Source organism: Cyrtonyx montezumae, unplaced genomic scaffold (genome assembly GCF_038088225.1).
Source record: "Cyrtonyx montezumae isolate F1298 unplaced genomic scaffold, pur_monq_1.0 scaffold_7, whole genome shotgun sequence".
Classification (NCBI taxonomy): Eukaryota; Metazoa; Chordata; class Aves; order Galliformes; family Odontophoridae; genus Cyrtonyx; species Cyrtonyx montezumae.
Window position 1 is genome coordinate 13,972,811 of NW_027072078.1, and position 21,868 is coordinate 13,994,678.

General features: G+C 40.0%; 1 protein-coding gene across 1 annotated transcript in view; it reads right to left on the bottom strand.

The window, feature by feature from the left end:
* Positions 1 to 18,166, bottom strand: part of PDE11A (phosphodiesterase 11A) — a 117,791-nt gene extending 99,625 nt beyond the window's left edge. Inside the window, exons 1-2 of the mRNA XM_065750598.1 lie at positions 17,405 to 18,166; positions 1,036 to 1,194 (exon numbers count right to left, since the gene is read on the bottom strand). Of these exons, the coding sequence (XP_065606670.1) occupies positions 1,036 to 1,194; positions 17,405 to 18,166 (921 nt within the window). The remainder of the gene's footprint in view (positions 1 to 1,035; positions 1,195 to 17,404) is intronic.
* Between the last annotated feature and the right edge of the window lie 3,702 nt (positions 18,167 to 21,868).

Below are 21,868 nucleotides of genomic sequence, written 5' to 3' on the forward strand. Positions count from 1 at the left end.
GCACTTAAACACCATTAACACAAAGGGCTGCTCCCCATACCTTAGTGGTATTAAGCTCCCAAGTGCACCTGATCTTTATAAAAATAGTTGCAGGCTAACAATACAAAAGTCATCTGAACCTAAAGTAACAACTTCTACCAACTTAATTTCATTCTGTATCAGCACCTAACATCTCATTTATTGGAAATATATATATATAAGGAAGAATTTGTAATCGATATCACCTAAGCTACTCAAGGTTTTATTCTTACAGTGGGGAAGGCATACGCATTAACATCTATATACATCAGTATTAATGTTCTTAGTCTTTCCTTCTTTATGCAATTTAATATCTTAAAGTTTCTCTGAGCTACCCTTCAATGACAGAAAAACCCTTTATTTCAAAGCTTCTAAATTTGTAAGAGAACAGGTTTTTGAAACTTCTGTACTGCAAAATACAATCTATACTAACGTAACCTATGTGAAACAGACTATGTCATGAAGGGTTGATAAAGAAAGACACTCACACACAAACAAGGATTTTCAAACATAAGTAAATGACTGGAGGCCACATAAGGAAGCTAAATTGTTGAGCAATTAAAAATTGGTAAAAAACAAAGGCTGCAAGAACAAAACAAAAATAGTATATCAGCTATAAGTCTTATGAAAGAAGTATCAGCTTTTCTGCTTTGCAGCTGTTTTTTTAAGATATTAACTCAGATTTTTTTTTAAAGTTAAGAAAGCATTAGCAAACTGATCAGTAGAGTTTTTAACATAGATAAATAACATGGAGTGATAAGAAAATATAGAGATTTGAACTGGACAGGGAAAGTACTAACACCAGCTCTTCCCTCCCTTCTCATAGATACAAAAAGGGGAAATAAATTGTGCATAAAATGCTTGTGGCATTGTCATACCTGATAAATTAACTAATTACAACCCAATTACAAAGTCTATAAGACTAAAGAATAAAACTTATAATGTCTGCAGTAATTGCTCCTAAGAAGAGTCCTTCAGTTTATATAAAAGAAAGAAAACAGAAAAAGGCAGTCTTACTTTCTCATCATCATCAGAAAATGGGGCACCTCCAGGAGTCTTATTTATTGCTTGTGCCACACCAATAATCTCTCCATCACTGTTTCTTATGGGCATACACAAAAGTGACTTCGTCTTGTATCCAGTCAGTTTGTCAATCTCATCATTAAAGCGGCGATCCTTCAAGAGAAAACATAATATTAACATGCATATCATACATCTGAGCTTCCTTGAAAATAATATTTTGTTGTTGCCTGTGTTATTACACTACTCTCTATTAGCTGTTTTTCCCCAATTAAGATTCTGAGGGACAGTTGTCAAATTGCTGTATGCAAACTATACGAGCACCAAAGGATTTTATGGATACCACTTAAAAAGATCAGCCACAATATGAAGACACAACAAAATCATTGTACAGCTTGCTGGGAGCATTCAGACAAGTATCTGCGTAGACTTAAAGTTTCTAAAACATAAGTATACATCAGATTTATTTTTTATTTTTTAATTTTTCCATAGTGCTCTAACAGGAAATTTAACACACAACTCTAATCAGTGTTAATGGGAACAGAACAACTGAATCACCATAATGAAAGTTTTCCATCCAGCTTTGCATGGTGAGTAGCTACTTAAAAAATTTTTAAGTATGATCCCATGTAGTTTTGTTCACTCTTGAAATTTTTCTGGCCAAGAACCCTATCAGCATCAAAAAAGGTTTTATTACTGTTACATTGACTAGGAAGAGTTCATATTTGTTTTTTAACACATGACTCCATATGATTTTGTACCCACTTGCATGTAAGTCTCAGAATTGTGTTAATGCAAAATTAAAATAGTTTTGAACTATGTTAATTAATGCACATACTAAATCTCTACAGCATGATGAAGGATCTAGTATAATCTCATGATCATAAAGAATTACTTTCTCAAAAAATACGTGACACATAAGAAGCCTCTCATGCTCGTAGTACATTACTTCATTGCTTTCCATTCTAAACTCACAATCACATTGAAATGGTGATAAAACATTAAAGAGTAAACATACTTCAAAGATCAACTTATTAGTAAGGTTAGCAAGTATTTAAGTACTTTAATACTTGTAAGAAATTTTAGAAAGCACTAATTGTGAAAGAATGACTAGCTACTATCTTCACAAGCACAGAAATGGAAAAATGTGTGTGGGGTGATAATGCTACAACTTTAAATCAAATTACCTTGAATCACTTTAAAATAAGTCTCATTACTTTATGGGATGCTTACTAAATGATATCCAAAGACTGATATCTGGTGTTACGTAATCTTATATACATACAAACACTAGGCCATACTGCCATTTCACATCTATACTTTGCAGGTGACCATGATTTCTCTTAAGCAGATGGAAAAAATTATCAGCTCTACTTCTCTGCCTGCTAAATGTGAAACCTAGTAAGTCAAATATGACTTGCTACGAGGATTAGTATTACACTGCAGTACAAATGTTTTTACAACTGAAATGCAAGAAAACTTTGGTTCTTTCCAGAGAATTGTGTATTAGAACATCTCAATTTTAAGAAGACCCCTCATGCCAATGTATTTCTCAATATGTAGCTTGCTGAAGAGGAAACACTGTGAATGTTGTTTGGATGAGCAGTTCAAGTTCCCACTGCAGAATCCACACAGATAGTTACCAGTGAAGAAAGATTACCTTATACACATCTTTTAGCTCTTTTGTTTGTATAAAACAATTTTCTATGCTTACCAGCTGAGTAAGAGGAGCTTATGGAAACTAAACTTTTCTACAAATACAAACAAGAGTTAAACAATATCAGTTGTGAAATAATATCTGAACACATATATGTCCTGTGATGAAAGTACAATTCTTACATCCATACAGTCCTTAAATTAAGATAAAATTTAATTCTGACAGGAAAGAGAAATCATTAAATCTTTATTGATACTAAACATTAATACATTTTACAATCTTATTCCTATATTTATTTCCATGTTGTGAACTGCAGATAATATACAAATATTTGCCACTTCAAAAATAATGTTATTTAAGTAATCTACACTCAATCAACATTAAGATTAACATACATATTTGGGTATTTTATTTCTTTATGCAAATTTTCAGACTTCTTAACACCAATAATTAAAAGCAATTGTGATATTTATATGCAAGCTATAGCATTCTTCTGCCACAGAACATCAAACTCTTGAATATTTTTATTATACCAATTTTGTTTCCCCAATTTTAATTCTAATTTCATTAGGGTTTGTTGTACATTTTTAGACCTATTTCTGCCTCTTGACTGTATTAAACATTCTTTGCTTTCAAGAAGAGTATATTACTAATAAGCGGTCTTTGATAAGACAGTGAGATTCCCTTGAAATATTTACATCTAACAATTTCCTTAGGAAAACCTGAACCTCCATAATAAATGCATAAACAGCATCGGGGGCATAGCCCAGCCTGTTCTTGTGATCTTTCCATGTGCACTGTGCACTTTGATGCCAACTTCATTAGAAGCAGAACTGTTCTACACTGTACAGTGTCCTGCCTAGAAAGAGATATTACTTCAACAAGAGAAGTAAAACACATTGCAATTATTACACAGTAGGCTTCACCAATGAATGAACTAGACTTCCCTTGCATAGAAAGCAAGATAGAACACAGGGAAACACTGAACTGACAAGAAGTCTTGGCTAGTAATAGAGTTGTTCATTCACCTCTTGTAAGCCTCCTTAAAAGAAACCTTCATGGGGGAGTTTAAATGAAAAGTGACTTGGGATTTGTTTATCTGAGTACCCTCAATAGAATAAACAGAATGAAATAGATGACAAAGAGAAGACAAAAAGAAGACTGGGATAAGAATTTTGGAACATTTATTCTTGCTTATCTGAATGTTCCTTATTTAGTAAGACTCATTTTAACAAGTATAGTAATTTAACTGTAATTTACAATCTGTCAATAAATCAGGAAAGTCCACTGCTAAAAGCTTCCCCTTACTGGTATGTTCTATAACCAAAATAATGCTGTATTTATCCACCTTTACCACACCTGTGGACCTTATTCTTTAAATTAAGGAAGTGTTCATATTCAGTTCTATATTTAATATTAAAAATTACTTTACAACTCAGGACCAGGGATGTGCAGGGAGCAAAGGGCATCTGATGCCCTTCACAGAAAGGGCACAAAAACTCTACACTTTGAAAGTAAACCACTGCATAATTGGATTCTCCCCATCAATTACCACATAGAAGTAACTTAAAAGTAATCTCCTTTGGCAGTATGATATGAGAGAACATTTTATTGTTCATGGCAAGCTTTAATTCCTCTGTAAAGATTACCATCAACTCACTAGCAATCACTATCAGAACAAGTTTGCTGGCCATAGTCAGCCTCCTGGGATACTAAGTTTACCTTTAACGACACAGAAATCAAGGTAAAATTTATATTTATTGCCACAAAAGAGAAAAATTTTGCCTTCACAACAAGCCTTAAGATTAATATACAGTCAAAGCACTGTCTGACCTGCAGTGGTCAGTGCGGTGTCACACAAGACAGAGGCTTTTGAACCTATCCAAAATGGGATCTCTACAGTACAGCTGCCAGTACTGCAAACAGATTTGACAAAGGTATCAGTCTTGTTTTCCTTAGTGGATTCAATGGAGAACAATAGGCACAGAATGTACTGTTTATTGAATTAATTGCTGCTATACCACATAACATTTCATGTGGATTTAATAAGTTTTCTGTTTGTATTCCATGTTGTAATCTCTACAGTGGAAGAAGGGAGGCACAGGGATCCTGGAGCAGTCAGACAGCCTCAGTTCTATAAATGTAACAACTAAGTTGTAAAAACAAGTGGTTTTGTCATCTGATAGCAAATTACCCTCTTATGTAATACCCTTCTGAAAAAAGCAGTCCAGCTCCCTAACATATCTGGAACAGCGAATAGGAAAAGTATAGAGAAACTTATGCATCTATTTAGGAATAGGAAGAGATTAAGGCAAGTGTATGGAAACTGTTGAATCACAGCCTGAACCACTGATTAATCACCTGAGGCAAGCACTGAGTCAAACACAGGAGCACAGGTGAAGGTAATGTACCTGTGTGATTGGAAGAGGTGGAGTTTGGCTCCACCTCTCCCACACCCCATTTAAGGGCTGACCACCACTGGGGAGGGAATCTCTTGTTGGAGAGTATAAAAATATTCTCATTCTCTTGTTGGAGATCCCTCCCCAGTGGAGTCATTGGCAAGCCTTGACCATCTGAAAAGGTGAGCTGCTCTTTATTTACCAGTTGTCTGCGTACCATCCATATAAACCTAACAAAAATATACCATCCTTTGCGCTATTCTTCCTGAGTACCATTATTTGGGGTTATTTGCCCTACAGCAAGCCTAATAGAGAACCCAGTAAAAATGAAGATGCAAAGTGAAACTTTGTCTCTAATCTCTTGTTGAAATACAGGCAGGAATTTTCTTTCAGTGATACTGGGAAAAAGCAAGAAAGGAGGAGACGTAAGTGGATGAAATACTGTTTCTGCCAGCATTAATATTGTTGAGGTATGCGATGCACATGAGAAATAAGTGACCAGATGATCTCCATTATGTCCCAGACCTTCCTTTTAACGCTCCTTTTAAACTTTCATTTTAATTCCCTCCTAGTTTTCTTTCATTTATTATATCTTCATAGGATGCACATGGTAGGATATAGCTGAAATGTTTAGCTGAATTTAACACTATCAATAAAAACTCAATACCCAAGTGTGAACTGGGAAGGCTGAGAAGGTTTTACAAAATTTACATGTACCTCTACTTACAGGCTAATAACCTTGAGCAAGGAGGCCTGTTTAGCAGCAGATAACAAAGCTGCTAAATCAGAGAAGAATTCTGTTAGACTGCAAGCGTTTTGTGATACCAACTATTACCCCATTTGTTACAACAGCCTGTAGCACAATAGGGTCCTTACCTGCACTGGGCTCCTGGCTCCTAGGAAGTATAAATGGTGATATTACAAATGCAGTATTCTCTTATAGGTTTCTTTTTTATAAAGAAGAGTTACTCAGTATTCAGCAACAGGCTAATATGAAATATACTTAATTTTGAGAGTAAATTTACCATAACTTCTATTGTATTAGCAATATTTTCATGCAAGAATGCCAAGGAATTATGAAGTTAAGACTTGTAATGATTGTTAAAAAAGACTTCTAAAACAAAACAAAAAAACACATTGTTTTTACTAGTCTGCTTCTCTGTAATGAGATTGCTAGATGCCAGAGACATCACAAATGTAACGATATAGGTACTCTGAATTTGAATTTCAGAACTGCCAATAAGGAGTGGTTATTTGGGAGGATAAACCTCATTTTGTCTGAAGTTGTTTATTGTTTATAAATTCTTCTTTAGGGAAATATTGCCTTGTAAAATGTGATAGCCAAGAGTAGGATTGATTCATCATTTCAAGTGCTGGTATTCCAACTGCTGGAGCAGTAACACCATAGTCTCAGTTCTTTTCATACATATTTAAAGATCTTCAGTAAGCAAGAAAAATATTCTCATGCTTTTGTTCTATAAAAGGACAACTTGGGGTATGGAGTTAAATACTGTAATCCGAATCTTATCATGATTTCAACTTTCATTAAGAATCATATTTCTAGTTCCTGTAATTGTGAGAACAACATTAAAAGTTGAGAATGTAACTATTAGAAATACTGGAGATTCAGTCAGAAGTTGTGAGCACCAAAAACATTATCAGTGACCTAGTATATATAAATTCAAATTTCTAGATCCATATCCTTCATTGTTTCAGCTGAAAAGTCAGAATACTGACTGTGCCCACAAGCTGTCTATTAAGTCCTCTAACGACCTCTGTGTTCATAAGATTAGTTTATTTCTGACTATGAGAGATACAAAGGTACTGCACAAGGTCTGAAAAGAAGTTAATTAGGTGCACTATTGATAGGACTGGAAGTAGAAAATGAGAAGTCTTCGGGCTTAATCCTCTTGGAGACCAGAAGCAAATTAACTGTGTATCTGTAGTCACTAAACAATTTGACCAATATGAAAATGCAATAGCTATACATAAGTGGGAGTACACAAAAACAAAATTCATGCTGAATATAAAGAGGTAAAAATTTGTCACTTTAAATGAGATGTTATAACACACTGAAAGGATCTAGACATTCAATGATGTTTCCCAGCTTCAGAAAACCATGAAAAACAAAAAAAAAAACCAACACAGAAGACTAAAAAACACAGAGGAACTCAAAAACAACTGTAAAATGCTCTTGTTCTCATTTTTACCATAACAAGATCTTCCCTTCACAGCCTAGACAATTAAAGAAATGAAATAGATTGGAGTAATAATGAAGTAAATTTATGAACAACTAGAATTCAGATTTGATTTTCAATTTAAATAGGGGGTTTACAAGTTGTTAGCAAAGGTACAGTTACTCTAAACACATCCCTCAGAACTTGAAAAAGAAAACTTGTTTTCTATATCCTTATCAAATCTAGTGCAATAAATGTGAATATTATCAGAATGATTTTAATGATGTTCCTAAAATAACTTTGCTCAAAGTCAAATGATATAATGCGGGATGAAACCTTTCTATTTAATTTTTCCTTAGGAATGGCTCAAAACTTAAAAGACATCTTGAATTTTCTTTGAATACACTGTATATAAACTACTGATTCGCGATTAGCTATTTAGCATCAAAATATAAGAGCAAGATTACTAGACAGCATTGTTCATTTAAGTAGTACTGTACCACTCCACTGCGTAGGATATAAAAATTTGATTTAAGGTGTTTTTGTGTTATTTTTTTGTTTGTTTTTCAAAAAGAGAGAGAGAGCAACTGACATTGAAAGACTTTTCTTAATCATGCTTCCTGTGAGTTTAGAATAATACATAAGCTTTTCTATAAAAAGAGCAATTCAAAAGACAGCATATTGTCCAGACTCAATGCATAATATAAAAAAAAAGCCAAAACACAAATTAAAAGTAAATGAAAGCATCTGTTCTAGGTACTCCTCTCGGGAAAAGAAAAAAGAAAAAAAGAAAAAGTTAAAATACTCACATACAATATGAGTTACATGGTGCATGAACAAGGAGCAGAAATAAAGCAATTAGCCACAACAGCAGATATCGGCAAAACCTTGTAGAAAAACCTGTGCATAAAGACCAAACAAGTAATTCAATCTCTTAAGCATCTTCAATGTAAAGATTGTTGCAATCATTCCTGTCAACTTCTTCAAAGTCTCTAAAATCCTCAGAGACAAAATGCAGCAAGAGAATAACGTAGCACTATTCCACAGTATCCAAAACTTAATTCTTCCAATAAGCACAGATACCTAGGGACAATCAGTGACAGCAATATTTCTTATAGATACAATGAATAAAACAGGTAACTGAAGTGCTCAGTCAACTCCATTTCTCCACTCCTATAACAATTCCTCTGAAGTGTAGGGAACATTGACACTTAATCATTAACTTCCAGATTTAAAATCAAGTCCACATAAACTCAGAACTAAAAATAGATAACTTGCTGACTTCAAGTGAGAAAAGTGATATCAAGTGATAATGTTCATGTTTTGGCTTTAAATGTTTCAGCAATTTAGGGTTTTACTTTGTTTAGTTGGGGTGCATTATATTATCTGTCCCATTTTAACTACTGTTACATCTCTTAGTTAAACAATGGACATGTCAGTGCATGTTGTCCATTTATGTAAGCAATGGAACAAAGTAGTATAGAAAACCATTTTTTTCCTAAAAAAAAATTACAAACACTAACAAGTTTTTAGATGTGAACATCAAGCTAATAATAATCACATCTAATTCTTTATACTCAAGAGCTGATCCTCAGCTGGATTGAGGTCCCTTTGTAGGACAACACTCCCCAGATCATTACAGAATGGTTTTGTTCTTCCTTCAAAACAAACTGACAGTGGAGTGCTAATACCAGTTGTTAATTAAGTCGTAGTCTAATTGTTTACAGCAGCTTACATGCATTTCTATTCTGCTCACATACCTATCAAAGAAAATAAGAACTGTTAGTTTTGAATATTTAGGGATTATATCCACTGGAGTTTGCCCCATAGTAGTGGCCCTGGACCCTTTGGTAGTGTGCATACAGAAGCTCTTCTGGGAAATAGGCTTGTTTAGTGGAGAAGAAAAGGCTCTGGGGAGACTTCATTGTGGCCTTCCAGTGCTTGAATATAAAGAGGAGGGGTAACGATTGTTTATGTGGGTTGATAGTGAGAGGACAAGGGAGAATGGTTTTAAACTAAGACAGGGGAGATTTAGGTTAGACATTAGGAGAAAGTTTGTCACTCAGAGGATGGTGATGCAGTAGGTTGCCCAGAGAGGTTGTGGATGCCCCATCCTTGGAAGCATTCAAGGCAAGGCTGGATGTGGCTCCAGGCAGCTTGCTCTAGTGGTTGGCAACCCTCCCCATGGCAGGGGGGTTGAAAATAGATGATCTTTGAGGTCTTTTTCAACTCAGGCCATTCTATGATGAACTTGCCACAAATATCTTCCCATGTTCCCATCTCATGACAAACACACTTCTTAATGCTGTTCTCCTAAACTCAGTGTTCGGGTTCTTTTTTGTTTGTTTTTAAGCCATACAATGCTTTATATGATTTATAAATAAATAAATACATAAATAAAAACCTTGATACTTTTCCGAGCAAAAAAACTAGCAAAACTCCTGAGTTACTCAGTAGAAGTTTACCTATGGGTTAGCCTAACTCCTGCTTATATGAGCAACAAGTGGCTTCAAGTATTACAGAAGTATAAAATCACTAAGTAATAAATTTAAAACATTATTGTGATAAACTATAAGTTATTAATCTTAGCCATTCTAATTTTTTTAGAAGGTGCACTTTGGACACATTAAACCCAGATTGCACACAGCTGTTATTCTGTAAACACACTGCTGAATCATTAGCTCAAGCTGTTTATTTCATAGTTAGTCAATAGGGTTCTTGTAGGAAAGTAAAACAAATTAACTCTTGTACTGATGTATGTGTACTGTTTTTCTTCTAAATTCTGCTATTCTATAGAAAAAGAACAACAACATGGGATTGTAAATAACTGAAAGTAACATCCAATTGTTCTGGAAAACTTTTAACCAGTCAAACAAGGGCAGCAAGCTCCTTTACCAAGCAATTCTAGGGCTTTGTTCAGTCTTGTCCTTGCAATGGGATTTCTGCTAAAATCAGAACTGCAGGTGTAGGTCCTTCATTCTCACAGTCACTGAAATACTCTAAATCAAATATGTAATTAACTATGTTATGCTACGCTGCCACAGTGCAGCATGCCACATAAGTGGAAAAATATTTCCCTTCTGTCCTTGGAATTCATTATATTTAAAAAACTCTAAATATATTCCTTCCTAACATTCCCTGATATCATCCAGACCATCTTTCTAGTTATGCTCATACATAAAATTAATAGACACAGCCAATCACTAAGTAAACAGTAGAAACTCACTTATCTAAGTAAGTATAGAATTACTTGAGTGCAATGGAAGCCAGATCTGTCTAACAGATTTTCAGTGGAGTCAGCTAAATGAGCATCAAGTATTGATCTCAATTTGTCTTTCAAACTTAAAACTTTCTATTGCTCTCACTGGCCAAACTGGCAGATTTCTCACAATGATTTTTTTTTTTTTGCATTTGACTAGCAGTATTGATTTATTTTCTAAACTGTCTTTAAATTATTTTCATTTATTTTAGAATTGTTTGCCATTAAATATTTAGTTTATCTATATCCTAATTTTTAGTTCTTATTTGACCCCAATTCTTCTACTGATGTGTTACCTTCTCATTTTGGTTGTGGCCGTACATATGTATTTTTTTCATGTGCAAGCAATTCCACAGCATAATAAGAACATGAAAATTAGAGGTGATAATGGGGAAAAAAAGTCTGAAGTGCAGAAGTGAATTATATTAATGGGAAAAAAATTAAATGTATTTTTTTCTTTGACTGATGTTCTTGCTCACTGGTTCTGAAAACCAGATAAGATGACCTGCGATGAAGAATCCCAGATACAACATCAGGAAGGGGAAAAAGTCTTTAAAACTTCATGCCTTTAAATATCATCTGAACTGTATCATCTACAACATCATAGCATAAAGCTGAGGCTCTTAACTGCTTCAACAACATTTCTACCTGCTCAGCTGTTTGAGTATTTGAAACTTAAGATTCCAATATCTATACGAGAGAATCCTAAACCCTCACACTAAATAAAGAACAGCAGCTCTGAATTACACGATGGCAAACACAGCCTCACCTGTGCCATCAGTTTTACCAGGGAGGGCAGGATGAATACTCCTTGCCTTTTCACAAGCCTGGATTTTTCCAGACAGGCAGAGCCAGGTGCAGCCCACCAGCAGAGATATCGCACATAGCTGGGGCATACAAGTAGAAGCAGGTTAATTTGCAGCTCAGAATCTAAAATGGCAGCCCTCTCAAGAGTAGGTATTCAAACAATGCTTACACTTCTACACCCCAACAAATGCTAACTTCTCTCCAGTAAAACAGAAAACTAACACACAAACAGAAAACACACAAACAGAAAACAAACAAACAAACCTGCCACTGAACAAATGTCAATGGTTTACGGGCAGGTTCGGCTCGATTCCGTGACAATTGATGCGGGGGACTCACAGACCCACACCCCAGGGAAGGGGAAGGGGCAAAAGAAAAAGGGAGAAGGGAGATGAGCCTAAAAACAAAACAGTGGCAACGATCCAAGGAGGAAAGCTCATTTACTAAATAAGATATCAGAAAGCAAAATAACACAATATAATACAATATAATTGGAATTGAAGCTAATAAATCAAATAAAATGAGCAAGAGAGAGTGTCTGATAAACCGAAGGCCTTATGCTAACGCTGAAGGTGAGATGGCAGCGAGCACCCACTGCTGAGTCCATCCCAAAGGAAAGAGAGTATCCCGTGACTGCAGACAGTTTTTATCTTTCCCTCTGGGCGGAAACATGTAAAAATGCAAAGCATCACACAGTCCTCAGGGGAATGTAGTTCTTCACTTCTGAGACAGGTATACCCAGAACTATCGATGATCCATGGGGCTGGAGCATTAACTCTTTAACTCTAAATGCACTACATGATGTTATGATGTGGAATACCAAAAATCATAAAACCATGACAACAAATCCTGAACCTGCCTGTACTTGAGACTGTAAACTTCATCTAGACAAAAAGGATATCATTGCAGAACAGGGTACAAGTAGCAATGGATGGAATTATCTGGATTGCCATCCTTTCTGTATCTTATCAGTACCACTACTTCACCACTTGGAAGATCTGTACTCATTTACCCACAAATGCTTTTTTAGCTATTGGGTTCCAGAATATATTTCTAAAAATCTAGACCAATGTAATAAAGCCTATACCAGGTTCCCGTGCAAGCTACCTGGGGCAGAAGTAAAGCAAGATGCAAGCACCTCTGCTCCTTTAAATCACCACAGACTCAGACAAGTTAAAAGGTACAAGCAGGTATCCCTCTTTTTCCCCACCCTTGAACCTCCCTGATTTCATTTTACACACATACACACACACACACACACAAAGTACAAAAATCAACCTCATCAAATCGCTTTGGGTCCCCAAAGCACACCATCATACTTCTTCACTACGAAGACAGTACCACAGAACTCAGCGCCTTCTCTACTCATTGCAGACTGAGGGTTTAAAGGCCAAGGAAGGGTCTACTTTCCCTCCCATGAAATGATTAATTTCCACTAGGGACCATAGATTAAAAAAAAAAAAAAAAGCTGAAATTGTTTGTTTCTTCAGACAGACAGGCTATCTAATGGATAAACCAGCGAAGTCTGACAGTTTGAGAAAAGGGGACCTTACAAGGGAACAGGAAAATTAGCCCAGGAATCTGAAGTGGGAAGGAAAAGTGAAAAACCAGCCTTGACTGACAAAGCCTTTTTTGGAGCCGGCAGTTGGGATGCTGAGTTCCTGCTCTATCAAGGTAACTAAGAAAATAGACCAAACATTTTTTCATACAGAAAAAGATCCTAACCTACCAATCTGCCTTAACTCTTCTGCACTAGACTTGCACATCAGATCAGCAACACAACCTACTTCAGCACTGACTATAAGTGCCACACCCATTGCTGATAATTACCCAGTAACAGCAAATTATCCCCAAACTCTTTACACTTTTAAGCAGGGGCGGACTTTAGACTCAGCCTTCCTGCAAACTGGACCCACCTTGACACCCTTCTCCATCCAACAAATCAGGCATGCCCAGGTGCTGGGCAGTCATGAGGTAATGGCCTGAGTTGAGCGCAGCTTGCAGATGTGGATGACAGGCCATAGTAGCCTGGCCCCTGAGGTAACATGGCTTGATCTATCATGGTGTACCTGCAGCCTTCCATCAGAAATATAGTGCGCTGCACAGCCTAGGAAGGCCTCAAGATGCTCCACACTTCATTCAGAAACTGCTCCCAGAGAAGCAGGCTCATAGAGGCAGCAACCTCAAGAAGCACAGGGGCATGAGCATCCCATGTGGGCCATAACTATACCTCCCTACCTCTGCAGCTCTCTTCCACACTGTGTAAGGTCACTTTCCAGGGACTCACAATTTTAACTGTGTTGAAATGTTGTATGACAGACTGGCATGCTCTTTTCTGGAGATCACATTAGAGTAGTTTAGTTCTTCACTATTGCAATTATCTCATGTTCCCCCCATGGTACTTCCTAGTCATGTCTAATGCATAGAAAAGTTGTTCTAACTCGATTTTTTTTTCTGTATTACATGGAACTTTTTTCTTTTTTTGTTAAATTATTGCTTATTCTGCTTGACATGTTTCATGCTATCAAGAGGAGCAACCTGTGTCCATGCTGAGACCCAGCACAGAGATGCACACGGGAGTAGCTAGTGCCAGTAGCTCTGGAACAGCTGAAAAAGGCAGCTCTTAAGTGCTTTCTACCCACAGGACCAGACCTCGCAGGACCTGTGGTTTTAATGCTCTAACTGAAAATGAAAATAGACACACTGTTAATACTGACAGTAACAAGCTGGTACCCCATGTAATAAAACACAGTTTCCATCTGTTCATTACTACCTGTACCAACAACCCCTCCTCTGGAAAGGGAACCTGTCTCTCATTGTGTCAGAGGAGTATTATTCCATTTGTCTTAGACATGGTAGAATCCAGAGCAAAGAGGTATTAAGATAATTCATTTTGTTTGATTTTAATTCCAGTAAGGTAGGTTAATATTCTTTTTAAAGACTTGAGCTGTCCCAAAAAATAATTTCTGATAATCTTTTACTGCCCTTTCTCCAGTTTCCAAGAGCTCTTACCGTAAGTCCTTTTCATATCTCTTCTCTCCTTTCTCCTTACTTTATTAAAACATCAATCTGGAGAGCCATTTTATCTCTATGGCTATTTTTTAAATTCTAAATTTAACATAAGACATACAGAAAACTTTTTTTCAGCTGATGCTGTCAAATGGACAAACATATTTTTCAATACTTTCTGATGCATGCTTGCTATTCTGAAGAGCAAGATTTTCTCAGTAGTCAGAAGGATATGGGATGCTATTAAATTAAATCCAAACTTTTGCGCATCTTAAACTATAGCAGTCACTAAACACCTCTTATGATTAAAATTTTGTTATTTAAAACAAAATATAAATGATCAGGAATCTTAGTTGGATGTCATAAAAGATCTGTAAGAAGAAAGGATTACATGAAAAATCCATAGCCTTAAATAGAGAGAAAAAAGTGAATTTTTTAAACAACTCATAAGATCTCTGGATAAATATTTAATAGCATCTCTTCCTACTTACATTGTATTTAATGTTTCATACCTGACTGCAAAAACTACATCTATGTTTTGTTAAAGGGAGCCTGAAAGGACACTTAAGTCCTTCTTTCCTTGCTAATATGAACTGATTCTTCAAACACACATGCTCAAGACTTACTGGATTATTTGCATAATAAGAAATCAATAAAACTTCACAGAATGAATACAGGAAAACGATCCAAGGCCATATTTTAAAACCTAAACTTACTAGGAGTCAAACTTATAAATCAAAAGGATTACTTCCAGGATAAATTGTTCAAAACTGACTCAAAATGCAAAGGATCTCCACTCCTGAAAAATTCTGTAGGACTCTTACAAATTAAATTACATATTTTACAAATGTTTATACAGTTATAAAACTTCACTTGACAATGGATTGTCCACTTGACAATCACATAACAATGTAGTCAATAAAACTTTTAATATCATGAATGAATTCTGCACCTTTTGACTCAGTTAAATAGCATTCACCTAAATCTTTCCATAAATTATTTGTCAAATTATCTAATGTGGTGTACCTCTGAAGTGTTTGTTCAGTCACTTACTTCATATCAAGTTCATTAATCAAATTACAGTGAGATCCATATCTGTTGCTTATTACAGTCATTACAGTTTGTATTTGATCAGGCTCTGAAAAAATAAAGGTGGCTGCATGATAAATTTCCTGATATTGCAAATGAGATAACTAATCATGTGGAAGTATTTTTACCTCTTTATAAACAAGTTTGCTAAATTAAAAAGATGCAAAAAGCCTTTACATTAACTAAGAGATTTTGGTCTGTCCTAATTGTCAAGGCCTTTTCTTACCAAATGAGTAGCATCACTGTAAACATCTGCTTCAATGGGCAAAATGGTGCTGCTCTCTCACCTCTTTTTCCCCAACTTCATCTGTCATCCTGACAAAGTTTCCTGGTGGTACTCCTTTTTTTTTTTTTTTTTTTTAACATGATGGTTGATTAAACGCTTCCATCATCAGTGGTAATGCTGACAGAAACCGTATTACTGCATTTGTTAATTTTTAAAGACTGATATTGTAAGCACCACAGTGACCTCAGATGGAACAGCTGTCACTTCTTTGTGCGCATGTATCTGGACCTCCTTAGGGCTCTTTATCCTATTAAATTAGGAAGGTCTCCTTTTAATGTCACACAGTGGGTATACACCTTCCAGGTAAAAGAGTGAACTGCATTAAGCTGGAAACATAACAGAAAGCAGATCCCTCTTTTATTATCAAGCAAAACTTTCATTAAAGCTACTGTGTCTAAAGTTTCTGTTGCGCTACAATTAATCAGAAATAACTCCTCAGGAAACAGTGAAGTTGCAATTGATATAACTAGATGATAAACTTGGCTCAGAGCTTTCTCTTCTAAGGTATGATAAACTGTTAAAAGTAGATGGGTTTTTTCAAAGAGAAGTAAATGCAAAGTGAACAAGCACTTAAGAAGAAATAATAAAGTCCCTTATGACCAGGAAAACACCTGCCCTCCCTGTGTCATTTTCACCTCCAACAGAAGAGGTGTCTGAAGCTATCTGGAGCTAAAAGAAGGGATCAATCTCTTTTCCAGCCAAACTAAGATATTCTCAATATTTTTATTCACTTGAGACTATTGACCCCAAACAGCATACATTTTGTAAAGAGAACAGTTTTAGAAAGGAAAGTTATAAAATAATAATAATAATCACATTGTAAGAGAAAGTGGATAATAGGTACAAAGGAAAAAAGAAAGGAAAAAAGTAAGCTTAGACTTTTACAAAGGTTATCCAATAAACACTTATTTTAGGCTGAATATTACAGTCTTTTTACCAAGCTCTGTTCTTTTTCCTTGGAACTCTGTGGGCTGCAAACCTCTCTTAATGTGTACCTTTGAGGAGCTTAGTTTACACTGGTAGACAAAAATATAAACATTCAGCCCCAAATACATTTAGCCTGGCTCTTCAGTATTTCAAACCAAAACCCCCAATATTATTTTTCTAAGTTTTTTTCCTTGGATAGTTTGTTACAAAGCACCAAGCATTTTATTTATTTATTTATAATGCTGAGCTTTTTTGCCTCGAAACCAGGACTACATTTCACGACTAAAACTGAAGCTTCAATAAAACGTGGGGAAACTCCTTGCAAGAGAATAACAGGGATGGATATAACACTCCTAGGAAATGCTAACCAATGCCATGCAGTCAGAGTGGGCACCAGCAGAGGTGGAAACACGCTTTGAAGGCAGAGAAATTACGTCAGCAGCGAGCTGGCAGGGAACACTACGTGAGACTGAAATTTAAGGATATGATTACTGGGACCGTCACGAGCGTCTCCTTAAACTTTTCCTCAGCGAATTCCAGAACACTTTCGAGAAACGCACGGAGCCACCCAGCACTCCCGAGGAACCCGGCAGCACAGCTGTAGTGCTTCACCGCCAGCCGAGCCCCGCTGCCACCCCGTGCTGTCCCCAGAAGGGCCACCCGGGGTGCACCCACAAGAAGCCGGGGGGGGTGCGGCGGAGCCCCGCGCCGAGGGAGCCGGGGGCGGCGGAGAGCTGGGTCCCGCCCGGCTCCTACCTGGTAGGCGTCGGGGATGTTGACCGTCTCTCCGTGCTCCGCCACATAGCCGATGATGCCCTTGCCCCATGGCACCTGCACCTCGCTGCTGTTCTCAGTGGAGCCGCAGGGCAGCAGCGGGGTGCCGGCGTGCACGTCGAAGAACTTGGAGACCAGGCTCTTTTTACCGGCGGCCGCCCCCTCCACAAAGAAGAGCGAGCCCCTGTCGGCGTCCACCATGAGGCAGACGAAGATGAGGATCTTGTAGCTGAGGCTGGTGAGGTCCAGGTCGTTGGAGATGTCCTTGACCAGCTCCAGGAAGAACTGCCGTTCGTTATGCTCCTTGAGGTAGCGCTTGAAGTCCAGGGCAGGGGGCGGGTACTGGGGCAGGCTGACGCGGGACTCCAGCAGGGCGCTGAGGATGTGCGCGGTGGTGGGGGGCAAGGAGCTGGCCTTCCGCAGCAGCGCCCGCCGCCGCACGCTGCTCAGCGGCTCCTGTGCTCGGGCGTGCACGTGCTCGTCGTAGGTGAGGTTGACGTGGATGGCCTTGGAGCGGGCGAAGCTCTTCCGCAGCTCCTTTTGGGAGGCCCTCCTCTGTAGCCCCCCAGAGCCGGGCCCGCCCGCGCTGCCCCATCCGCCGCCGACCCGCCGCTCCTCCGACGGTCCTCCAGCGGGCGCCTTGGGAAGTGAGTTTCTTCTCTTCAGCCACCTCTCCACCAGCTCCGGGTGCCTGTCCAGGAAACTTTCCACCGCCGCCACGTCGAGGCTGCCGTCAGCCGCCATGGTATGGGCAGCGGGGGCGTTTCAGGCCATGCCCCGACGTTAGCCGCCGCTATTCCGCGGCCGCGCCGGGCCGGGCTTCCTCGTCCCTCCGCTGTCCCCGCGCCCTCCTTCTCCTGCCACCCACTCTTGATGATTATTATCCGCTTTATTCCAGGTATTCTTTCTGCTGCCTGCCTCCCTCTTCTCCTCGGTCCCGGGCTGCCGCTGCGCCTCTAGAGATGCTCGGGCAAACCCCTCCCGCCCGGCGCTGTCAGCGGCGGCTGCGTAACCCAGGCGGCGGCCCACTGAGCGAGGGGGGAGGCGGGGAGGGAGAGGAGGGCGGTGGCAGGACGCGTGAGCCGCGCGGGGGGGCGGCGGGAGGAGGCAGCAGCACCGGAGAGCCCGGCTGCGAGGGTGGGGGGGAAGCACGGGGACCGGGAGTGCCCGGGGAGAGGGGAATGCGCGCCGCGCTCGGGGATTTCGTGGGGATTTCGGGACGGGGAGGGGTTCTTTTGTCTGCCACGCGTGTGCGGGGAAGGGGCAACCTAGTACTGCGGGGAGAGGTAGCGCAAGTGTTGCTGTCGGAGCGGGTTAATTCACAGCATCATCTGCCAGACTTGAGCACTTCAGAGAAACGAACGGAGCCCGTTCAGAAAGACCGAGTGAATTCTTGGGTCCTCGAGCGGAGGTGCCTGCACCTCCCCGTGCAGTGCCCGCCCGTGCCCGGCTGGGCCGGCGCTGAGCCGGGGGACCACCACGGGGCCGCCGCCCAGCCCTCCGAGCGGTGATACCGCCCTCCGCTGGTGCCGGGCCCCCTGCCAGCGCCGCATCCACCGAGGCAGGCGGAGAGGGGTTATTCCCGTGCGCACGTGGAGCACGTTTCAGCGCTCCAACGATGCCTACGCAAAAGCGATGGAGGGGAAAAAAAAAAAAAAAAAAAAAAAAAAAAGACGGAGTCATGGAGCCTAACACGTGAAAAGCCTCTTTCATGCGCTAGGTAAAGACTGAATGAAGGCGGCTTCAGAAATTCATGAATGGGAGTTGGGCTAGCTGGGAAAACACGGGCAAATCCGCGATCGGAGGAGAGTCCCGGCTCTCAGATCCCCCGTTCCTACGGCGGTCCATGCGGCGCGCAGCCCGGACACCCCCCGGAGCGAGGGACACTCGGGGCTCTCCGCCGCAACCGCGCGTAGCGAGAGGTCGGGCGAGAGCACCGCGTCCCGGAGACCGCTCGGGGAGAGGCAGACAAAGGAGCTTGCCGTCCGCCTCACTGCATCCAAGAACCGCCGGGGCTCCTCGCCCCTCCGCGGGCCCCGCTCCGCCACGGCTCTTCCCCCCTGCGCGGTCTGGCTGCAGCAGGAGGCCGGCGCTCCATTGAGAAACCGCCGGTAACTCCGCTCCTCAATGGGGCGGAGAGGGGCGCGCAGGCGCGGGCTGCCGGGGCGGGGAAGGGGAGCGGAGCCGAGCTCGGGAGAGCCCGGCTGCAGAGTCGCGGGGTGACGCGCTGCAGGGAGGTTTCTCCGAGCTGCCTGCGGCTGGCACGCTGTCAGAGCTGGGGAGCTCGGGGATCGCTGCCCCCAGCCTTCGGCAAGCAGAGTCACAGCACGGGAGGAGGACGTCGCCGGGATGTCGGCCTCGCCGTCCATGGCTGCTGTGTATGCATCGCCCTCGGAGTGCACCTGCTCGCCCGCAGCCGCCGATTCAGGCTGCCCTTTCCGCTGGCATTTACTTTTTGCAGCTCTGGCACAAACATGCCGCCTGCATAAAGGGGAACGGCTTAAGCTGCTGAGCGCCGGCAGGCACGCACCTCGATCTCTCGACAGAGAGCCTTTAGGCATCTCCATACGGCTGAAATAATTGTATGTAAACATTTTTTTGCCATCTCTGTGTAATAGCACTCAGTTCTTTTATACAAAATGGGTACTGTGCAGCAGTTCTGTGTGTAGACACATAAAGCAATGTAGTTTTTCTGTAAGTTTAGGCATAAAGCATTCCCCTTATCTCTTCATAGAGGTTGTTCTTTGAATTGCTTCAGTAAAGCCCACCTTAGAAACCTGATCTGGTGTTTCAGGAGATATTAGGAGAGAATTTGGGTTTGTCTGCATCCTGACACATGTCAGAGGATGCCTGTTTGCAGCATGGGTACACTGAGCACACTGTACTCTGGGCTCTAGCTTCATATGTGGGTCTGAGATAGATGAGCTACAGCCCTTCTCATGAGAAAAGGCGAATGGATTTTGTCAGCTCCACAGTTTTGTTGAGCACTGCCATAGTCCTACAGGTCTGCTGCAGTGAGCTACAGGCAGTACATAGCTGCTGCATCTTGTGTATGGTGCACCGATGCTGTGGATTGATGCGGTTGCACAGTGCCAACTCTGACAGCATGTCAGCTTTGTAGCCTGGTCTCCTAAGGTACAAGGCATACCAGCACTTTAACAGAATGACAAGAAGTGTCAGTGCGTTTTCAGGCAGTCTGTTTCTCTATTGAGAAAAGCAGGGGCGTAGCACTTCTCAAAATGTAATTGAGGGAAGCACCTGAGGAACCTTGTGTCATTTGGGCAGATGCTTTACTTTACTAAACAGTCAATAGAACAAGTCCTACATATTAAACCTGAAAGTGGAATGTGTTTTAAATCTACAGGACACAAGGAAAGTAAAGCAAGTATCCATACACTTGAGTCATAGAATGACTTTCAGTTACTGCTGTTTATTAAATAGAGTTCACAGCTCTAGGGCTCTTAAAGACAATTAATTGAAATCCCCAGCTGGCAAGCTTTGGAACAATACTGATGAGTACGTGGGAACATATATGACAACAAATGAGTTTTGTGCTAACACTCCTTTTTGTGATGACATAAGGAAACCTTGCTTGAGTGGAATACATTTTAATCATTTATAAACAGATAACTAAATTGTAGATCTCAAGTGGTAAAGAAGAATTCATTTTAGGTTTTAGGGGAACTGCAATCACCTTCATCAACAATCTACTATTAGTGAAAACATGATTACTAATCTCAATTGCTAGAGCTTGTCAGCCCTCATTCTACATGTTAGAGGAAACCCTAATATATTAGCATCAAGTGGAGAAAAAATCCAGAACTCTGAAAGATGACAGGTAGATTATTATGCTCTTTCAGTACATGAATGAACAGTAACAATACACTGAGCAAACAGAAAAACTACTCCAAAAGAAAATCTTTATTTAATAGTTTCCAACCTAATATAGGGACTTTCCTATTTACTTAGCCACAACCAAATAGCAACAGTTTCAGTTGGTCTTTCAATAACTAGTTGCAGAATTGGGCTCTCAGGTCTGCTTAGGAAAAGGAACAATACTGTATCATGTAGTGTACTCCATAAAGATGTATGAAATACATGACGCAATGTAAGTAATGCTCACCTTTTGATGTTGTTTATTTGGACGCAGTACCTTGAATCATACTTATATTAGATTTTAAGGCCCTAATGGACAGTAAGTATCAACATACTAAAACTTGACATAGCAGCTCATCAAAATTTAAAACATGAAAAATTGTCATTACAGCTGCTGCAGCAATGCTTCATGAAGAAGTTGCTTTTTTCAAGTATGCAATAAGATCAGCTCTTTCATTCTGCTTTTTAATTCCAGCTAAAATCATTTTTATATAAGGAATGTATTTCTTAGAGTTTTCCAAATACTTCACTGGTGTACTTTCACACCAGGTAACTACTCAACAAACAAAC